This window comes from Diospyros lotus, chromosome 11 (assembly GCF_014633365.1).
Source record: "Diospyros lotus cultivar Yz01 chromosome 11, ASM1463336v1, whole genome shotgun sequence".
NCBI lineage: Eukaryota > Viridiplantae > Streptophyta > Magnoliopsida > Ericales > Ebenaceae > Diospyros > Diospyros lotus.
Window position 1 is genome coordinate 9186969 of NC_068348.1, and position 9569 is coordinate 9196537.

Genomic DNA, 9569 nt, shown 5'->3' on the forward strand with positions numbered 1-9569 from the left:
TCAAGCTCTATTCTGAATTTATAAGTGAGGATACTGGAGGCATGATTGACTCTATTTTTTACAGTCTCACGTGAATAGTGTTTGAGTCTTTCATGTGGCTAGGAGAGAGACTTCTGGGTCTGGGTTATCTACGAGTCTCTTGAATAATAATGGCCAAGTAACTTGTGAGGTCCCAAGAGGGTCTTTCGAAGGCCTTGAGAGAGACTCTTATGTGAGGTTATTCGATTGTCTTTTAGTTTGAATCATCGGATCTTAGTCAATCGAATAATGTCTCTCAAGTCTCTCAATCATTCAATGACTTTATATATTTGTGACTTATTTCCATTGATTTTTTCTTTTGAGCATCTTTGGGTTGGACCCACTTTCTTCGATATAACATTTATAGACAATGATTTTTAGCCAATGACTTTTATTTTTTATTTGGCTAAAATATATTAAGCATTTTTAAAGTTTATAATTTGGTATACTTTACTCTCTTATAGTTTTATTTTGATTGAGAATTCCCTTTGATGTCATTTTTCTAAAAAATAACTAAATTTATGTGCTAAGAACATAAAATGACCATAATATTCCAACTAATCTTAAGGAATTACACACAATTTTATTATTACAAATCAATTTAAAATAAAAGTATTAGACTTACCGTTAAGTGGAGGAAAAGGGTGTAAATTGATGATTTGAGAAAAAAGTAGAAAAAAAAAGGTAAAAAAAATTACCAAAAATTACCCTAATTATTTAGTCCATAAACCTAAATAAAATCCAATTTATTTCGGAAAAAGTGTAAAAATCAATCAATCTATAAATCAAACAAACAAATTAATCTTTGATTTATTTTTAAATCGTGAAAGTAAAGTAATTTCCAACTTTTGAAATTATAAATACAAATATAGTATTTGAAAATTTAATCAAAAACCATATTTATTAAAAAAGACCTCAAAAAATTCAAAAAATTGTGTTTTTGAAAATTCAATCAAAAATTTAGGTTGCGTTCTCTTTATTGTTTTCAAGTCATTTTTAGTTTTTAGTTTTCTAAAATAAAGAAAACTCGTTCTCTTTATTATTTTTAAAAATGTATTTTTAAAAATAAAAAAAATTACAAAGAAAACTCAAAACAACAAAAAGTTGTTTTGAGTGTTTTCATCCAAAACAAACTTAAAATTCAAAATACATTTATTTATTTGTATTTTATTATTATAATAGAAAAAAATATTACAAAATTTATTAACTTTAAAATGTATATATATTTTTAATAATATATTGACATTGAATATTTTTAATTTATCGAATAATCAAATTTATTGAATAAAATATTATTAAAAAATTATTTTCAAAAGTTCAAAGAGAACACGTTTTTTAATTTTCTATTTTGAGAAATAGTTTTTTAAAATGACAAAGAAAATGTGTTTTCAATTTTTTAAAAACAAACTATCAAAATAGAAAAATTAAAAAGAAATTTAAAACTGAAAACTGAAAATTAAAAAGTAAAGAGAATGAAGCCTTAATTTTTGCAGATTGCTTTGGTTTCACTATTCAAAGATAAATAAATTTGATACTAATTTTTTTTTTTTTTGGTCATTGAAAGATGAATGGAAATTTGTTTAATTTATAGTCTAATTAACCTTTACACTTCTTTAGAAAAAAATGAGAATTTTTCTTGGTTTAGGATTCACTAGGGCTAATTGTGACATTTTATTTTACTTCTTTTCTTTATTTTTCCATATAAAATCATTAATTGGCGTCACTTTACTCCATTTAAGAGTAAATTTGATATTTGTATTTTAATTTATTTATAATATTAAAATTGTCTATAATTATTTAGGCTTAATTAAGGTATTGTCGCAAATTGTTTTGCCATATAAATCTAGTTTTTTTTTTATTATCAAAAAAAGTACCAAAAGTAATTTTCAATAAAAAATAAAATTATGGGGTTAAGTGTCCTAAGTTGTAAAATTTGAGGGGGTTAAATACATCAATTTTAATTTACAATAATTCTATTAACTAATTATATATTTTAGAATATGGTACACCTATTGTCAAATAATATAATTGTTTAAAGATTAAAAATAATGTATGATAAATACACATTATTTAAAATTAAAATATATTTATTGTAAATTAACCATTATCATTAAAAAAATAATAATTATCTTTTATCATTACTATTATAATAATAATAAGTTTGCTTGTGGCGATTCATCTTCTTCGTCTCTTCCCAGCCTGTACCAACTCCTCTCTCTCTCTCTCTCTCTCTCTGCCTTAAAGGGCTAGTCCCCACACCCAACCCAACATTTCATCATCTCTCCCACTACTACTTCATTCATTCCATCCAACTGGACGCCCTTTTTCATGGCCTTCTTCTGCTTCCTCAGATCCAAGATCATGAGGCGCCGGCGCAGACGCCGTCCAGACAACTCATCCGCCATTCGTCACGGCGTCCATCTTCCCGAGGACCACCACCACCTCAACGTCGACGTCCAGAATTGTTCTATTTCTACACCGCCTGCCAGGAGATTCACTTGGGAGGAGATATCCGACACCCTCACCGACAATTTCTCCCGGCCGATCGGATCCGGTGGGTTCAGCACCGTTTGTCTTGCCCAGTTCCCGGATTCAACTCTTGCAGCAGCAAAGATCCAAAACTGCAGCAGCGAGCGTCTCCGGCGAGCTTTCCGGGACGAGCTTCAAATCCTGCTCCGCCTCCGCCACCGCAACATTGTCAAGCTTCTCGGTTTCTCCTATGATGGAGCCGGTGGGTGTAACCAAGCAAATTCACCGATTTCCCTTCTGAAAAATTTGTTTTCGCATTCTGTTTTGTAACTCTCTTTTCTTCAGACGAGATGGGCGCGCTTGTTCTCGAGTATGTTCCGAACGGGACGTTGCAAGAGAAGCTCCATAATCGCAGATCCGGCAAGGTGCTACCGTGGAAGCGCCGTATGGCCATCGCCTTCCAGCTCGCTCAAGCCATCGAATACCTGCACGAACAATGCACGCTTCACATCATCCATGGCGACATCAAGGCTTCAAACGTTCTGCTGGACCAGCAACTCAACTGCAAACTTTGCGACTTCGGGTCGGCGAAAATGGGGTTTTCGTCCAGCGTCATGCCGCCGGCAGCTTCCGGTTCATCGAATCTCTTGATGCTGGGTTCCCCGGGTTACGTAGATCCTCACTACCTCAGGACCGGCATCGCCTCGAAGAAGAATGACGTGTACAGTTTCGGAATCATTGTTCTGGAGCTCGTCACAGGGAAGGAAGCAGCATTGTTCTGTCCGGAAAGGCGGAAGATGCCGGCCAATGCGGCGGATGTGGCGGAGATGGTGGACCCAGGGCTGGATGGAGAGTTTGACTTGGAAGAAGCGGCGGTGATGGCTTCCATTGCTGCGCTGTGCCTAAGCAATGCGCCTGCTCTTAGGCCTTCGGCAGCTGATATTGTGTTTTTGATCAAAGAGAAAATTGCTTCAGTTTCCTTCCTCTTCTCCGCCGATCCACAAAAAAGGGGGAATTTGGAAGACTGTAATTAATTTTGTGCTTCTTTTCGGTTAAATAATTAATCTGCGACCTTTACTGTGACTGTGAAGGCGATATTGTAATTTTGTAAAGGAAAAACATTAGCAACCATATATATATGTATGACAAACGGGCTTTTCTCTCTCTCTCTTTTTGTTTTCTTGGCTTTGTATAACAAAAGAAGGTGCTCTCTTTTTCTTTTCCCGATTACCCCTCCTTGTTTCTTTATTATTAATTATTGTTAAGATAGATTTGATATTTTGATATTTGATGTTCTTTTGTAAAGATAATTATATTATGTTATAGAATGATATAGTGATAATTAGATAACAATCATAACTCAAACTTGAATTAGCTTGATTGTAAATATTGTTGAATAAATATAACATCAAATTTATAGTTGCGGATGACTGTTTTTCACAAATCTTGAGTATGTGGATATTGTTGCTTAATTATAACTATTGTGGGGGTGTCTTAAGAATATCAAAATCAAAAATCTCAAAATGTATAAAAGTATTCTAAGTAAGCTGAAGATCTGGCCGACCTTGAAGGGCCTTCCACGGCAAGAGTCTGCTAGAGCCTCCAGAGACTTTCCGAGACAGTATGGCCTTTAATATACCCAAGGCCCAAGACTCACCCAAAGAGTTTTCTAGGCCCAGCCATCCAATGACTCCGAAGAGTTTTTGAACCCATCCAAAGGATACTCCTTGGGGACTCTGACCTCAAAAATACCTTTAGGCCCTCCAACCTCATCTAATGCATCTTTCCCAAAGAGTCGGGAGACTCTCACCTGCATACCAGGTGTAATGTGGGCCCTATTACCAAACCTCTATAAGTACTCATCCATGCCATGACAAACATATCTTTTTGGGGAGACCCTTTTGGACTTGGACTCGCTTTTTCTCTCAGACTCAGGACTTGAAGACTTGGACCCTTAACCACGCTAAACCCTTCGGGAGACAACCCATCGAAAGACTCCCATCCAAAGCATACATACTATATACGGGCATACATACATCCATACTTCTGATTCATGAAGACATCATTGTCTTACTTAGGCATAAGAGGGCCTGCGTGGGGAAGATCCTTTTAACTATTTTTGTGCTGCAGACCTTTCCAGTGCCACCCATCTAAATACTCTTCAGACTCAATGGAATCCTATCCATTCGAAGACTCTCTGAGGAACAAGTCCCCTGAATACCCTCAGTAGCCATTTGAAGACTCCTTGCATCCTTAGCTCTCTCGGATAACGGATCGAGCCTCGCACCTGTTGACTCTCATATGGTGCCCCAGACTTTGAGCTTTGTCATGGACTCTACCTGAGTTGTTCCTTAAGACAAATAAATGTAATTGTTGTATCCATACAACAATAATTTGGCGTCGTTTATGGGAATCGAACAAAAAGTTAACTTCCATGATGAGAGTTACAAGGTCTATTCAAACGAGGGAATCCCAACCCAAGGCCATACATTCCAACCTCCCTAGGCAGTAAGAGCCTATGACATCCCAAATGAGATAGAGGATTCGGGTGGCAGGTGAACGGTTTCCACCAATGCTAGATTGGTCCACTGAGAAAACATCCCCTACACCTACTCAAGTCCTTGACCCAGTCTAACAAAGCAATACTACATATGGCTAAGCTGTAATACCCGAGAATGGTTTGAGGATATAAACAATATTTAATCAAGGGCATAAATGGAATTTGCGAAAAAATGAGACTATAGGGTACACTAACGCAGTTTTGGATGACTGAATTAGTCAGAGGGAGTACCCCGGACCCTAGATAGCCAAGGAAAATGGTATAGTATCGATGAGTGATTTAAATTATGATTTTTAGTGATAAAAGAAATTGGATCGGGAATAGTTTTAAGTACGGCAAAAATACAGCTGCCGATTAGGTTGTAATACCGAATTGTTATAGACGATGTCCAAAAAGTCAACGGAGCATGTCAAGGACATTATTTGATGTATAGAACAACCCTTAAGTGATTTCGGGTTGAATTGAGTGGATTTAGGGTCAAAACGATCAATTGGGCTTAAGTGTAATTTTCTAAAATTGCCCGAGGGTGGTTAAAACGGTAATTTTTCAGGAGTTTCAAGGAAAAAATGAGAATTACTAATCTTGAGGGTCTTAGTGATGGTGCTAGAAAGATCAGGGGCTTGAGAATAAGGGCCAAAATACAAAAGAAAATTTCAAGAGGGCCAAACTGCAATTTCTGAAAAAGCTGCACGCGCATGGCAGATCTGGCCAAGATTTTGGCCTGAAAATTCAGAGATTTGGGCATCAAATCTCATCAAGGCATGGCCAAGGACGGTCTAGGAGGCGTGTGGGAGGAGTTTTGGCTGGAAATTTGCCACGTGGGGGTCGGTTTTAGCCTATAAATAGCCAAGGGTTTTGGCAGAATTTGGAGCATCAAATTGCTCGATTTTGAGGGCGAATCGAGGGAAACCAATAAGGGGCTTTTTGATCCTTGAGGCAAGAGGAGCATTTCTGGTAAGTTTCGTGAGTTTTAGAGGTGATTTGAAGGGGTTTTGAAGGCTGATCATAGAAGGGAGGCGAACTGCCACGTCGCGCCTGTAAATGCCCGATCAGAGGCTTTTCCGATGGCTTTTCGGTTGGAGGTCAGTACCATCATGATCGACTAAAGATGGGCTTTCGATCGGTGTAGGAAAATCGGGTATCGGCGCATCATTGGCGACTGGAAAAAGGAAGAAGATGACCAACGCGTGATTGTCACACGCCAGCCAAATCCCCCAGTCCACTCGCCCGCGTGTGAGGGCGCATGCCACATAGGTAAATTCTGATTTTTTTTTCAAAATTCTTGGAAAATTATTTTATGAATTATTATGTAAAAATATTTGAGAAAATAGTTATATAGATACTTATTTTGGATTATTAGAGAAGAAAAATGGGAGAAAAAAAAGGAAAATATGAGAAAATTAAGGAAAAATTATAATTGTTGGATAAATATGATGATTAAGGTGCCTTAAGGGTTGGGGCGAAGTGACTCGTGGGAAGTTCGAGGTGGGCACGCAAATTGAGGCGTACCGCGCTTTTCAAGAAGAATTCGAATTGCGCTTAAAGGTGAGTGGTTCTACTCGAAAAGACTTATAATAGCATGTGAATGGTTTACTGTGAGTGTTCATCCCTATGGCTTGGTTTATTGTGATGGTTTGTCCAAACAGTTGTTTACACATGCATTGAATTTCGTACGATAAATTACATACATCGAAATGTTGATTTTAAGTTATGCATGTTATGATTTCCGGCATTGGCATGTTGTGTGTTGTCCATAAGGGACGTGGGTTGTTAACCTGTGATGTAGCCCTGAGTGACAGCACTCGGGATGCGTACCAAGGATTAATGTTAGGTGACCCACTTGGGACGGACTTCACCCTACGGTATTCAAGTGGCGGGGCTGAGAGTGGACACCACCCCAGGTTCTTTTGAGCAATAGGTAGCACCACCTCAACTAGGGAGGTTGTAAGAACTCATATTTTCGTGAGGTTGCCATGTAATTTAAGCAAGTTTAGAATATTGAAAAATTGGCTTGATAGCAGTTATAAGTACCGAATCGACTGCAGGGAATGTTCTGAAGTGTAAATAGAAAAAAAGATATGGTCTTGACGAGTATCCCGAGATAGGATTTATGGTATTAAAAGAAATCAAAATTGAGATGGTTTTTGGTACAACTAAAATACAGCGTCAATTCATAGGGGACTTTCGAAAAATAAATGAAACCTTGAGCGGGCTCCGGTTTAGCGTAAGGATTAACCTTGAGGTGGTTTTGGGATGAATCAATAGCCCGGTGAGGACACTAGAGCAAAATTGTCCTTATCGAGTAAATTATGAATTATTAATTTTGCATTTTCAGTATCGTAATGCAAATTAATTAGACGTTAGAAGGTATATTTGCAATTTAAGAAATTTTTAAAAGGTAATAAAGATGTAAAATGAAAATTAATTTGATGTTTGGGGGTGTAATTGTAATTAAAGAATTACCCAAATAAGATGTTTAGGGGTGTAATTGTAATTAAAGAATTACCCAAATAAAATAAGAATTAAATTAGGAGTTCATGTGGTAAAATAACAAAACTTGAGGACTTGAAATAAGGGCCAAAATGGCATTTGGAAGAAGCGTGGGGTATTAGGTTTGGATTTCAAAACTCAATCCAATATGGCTTTGGATTTCAAGCAACATTCAATTCTAGTTTTGAGTATTTAGAGTACAAATCTTATCAAGAGACAAGTGGTGTCACGTGATTGGTGGATTTCAAAACTCAAACCAATATGGATTTGGATTTCAAACAACATTCAATTCTAGTTTTGAGTCTTTGGAGTCCAAAGCTTATTAATAGACAAGTGGCGTTATGTGATTGGTCTAAGAAATCTATAAATAAGGACCATGAATTGTTCTCAAATCATTCCAATGGATTTTGAGGTTTGCGAGATTCTAAGGTGAAGAGCTTGTTCTTAAGAGAGGGGAGAAAATTTTGCAAAAAGAAGGGAAGGAATTTGATAGGGCTTAATTGTATATATATTTTTATCTATTTTTTTATCTTAACCTTGTGTTAATTTTCCTACATAAATGTGTGTTTATACGAATTTTATATTATTTTAATCTCTTTTTGTAGGAACTCAGCAAAGGAAATTAATTTGAAGATTTGGGTGTAAAAAGAAAAAAATATATATTATAAAATTAATTTTAAAATAAATAAATAAATATTTTAAATAATTAATATTATAATATAATTAAAGTTATAATATATTAAATATTGTATATTATATTATATATTACGTTATACTATTTATATATATATTATATTATATATTATCTTTTATTATTTATATATATAATATTATTATAAAAATATATATAATATGTCTATATATTGGTGGCAGTGGCGTGAATGTGGGGGAGTTGAGGAGTGGCACTTGCGTTATACATATATATACATATATATATATATATACAATATTGGAAAAAGTAAAAAAAAGGGGAATGGGACTCAAGCTAGGGCGCCTTGCATCCTATATATATATTATTTATTGAATTAAAAGGGAATTGAAGAAGAAAAGTGTCTCTGGACGACGCACAACGAAGGATTTGAAGAGAAGCCACGCACATTGGAAAGGAATTAAGATTGGAGGCGCAAAGGGAATGCTATAAATTGAAGCGGGCACAGACGAACTTCTTTTTGGATCTGTTCATAGAGGAGAAATTGAAGCAACGCACACCCAGATCTGTTTTAGATCTGGGCAGGGAATTTCCTTCTCTTTTCAATTTTAGTGTTTATTTTTATTTTAATAATGTTTAGTTAAATTGTTTTAGTTAGGGTTTGGATGGATTTTAATTCTAGGATTATGTGATTATTTGTTTAATTTGATTCAAAACCTGATTATTATTTGCATAGCGATTTTATATTATTGTGTTTAATGTTTTAAAAGATTGACCACCTTTTAATGATTTAATAATTTATGCATGACTGACTAAAGGATTGTTATAAATTAGATTCAAAGGCAATATAAATCACATGTTTGACTATGAGATTGAAAGATGATTAGCTCATGTGTGGGAATCGAGGAAGCTTAGTGAGTCAAATCTCCTTCCGAGATTAGAGATTTCCAAAGAACTTAATACTTATTTATTTCGTTGATATCTGATTAGAAATCTGACAGTGAAATTGAATTAATAAAGGATTAATATGACTTGAGAAAGCTTATTAATTAATTGAGGGAAATCCACCATCACATACAAATAATGATAAAATACTGTAAAGGTATTTGTGGTTTTGAATTGGGTTGAATAGATAATTACATAACCTAAATTAAATGAAATCTAAACCCTAGTTGCATTCCCTTATTCGTTTTTCTTCTAAAACAATTTAGTTTGACATTAGTTTCTTATCATTAGTTTTTATTTTTCTTTTTATTCATCGATTAATTAATTGGTTCAACTTAGGTTAATTTAGAACCATTTTGGTATTGTGATCTAGTCCTCGTGGGATCGACATCTTTTTGTCACTATATGTAGATTTGACTAGGGTATGCTTGCCCGAAT

General features: G+C 35.3%; 1 protein-coding gene across 1 annotated transcript; it reads left to right on the plus strand.

Annotated features, from left to right (window-relative positions):
* Positions 1-2221: 2221 nt before the first annotated feature.
* Positions 2222-3664, plus strand: LOC127813319 (probable receptor-like protein kinase At1g33260). Its single transcript, XM_052354240.1, has 2 exons — positions 2222-2749; positions 2833-3664. The coding sequence occupies exons 1-2, from the start codon at positions 2347-2349 to the stop codon at positions 3519-3521; spliced, it is 1092 nt and encodes a 363-aa protein (XP_052210200.1). The 5' UTR covers positions 2222-2346; the 3' UTR covers positions 3522-3664.
* Positions 3665-9569: the final 5905 nt, after the last annotated feature.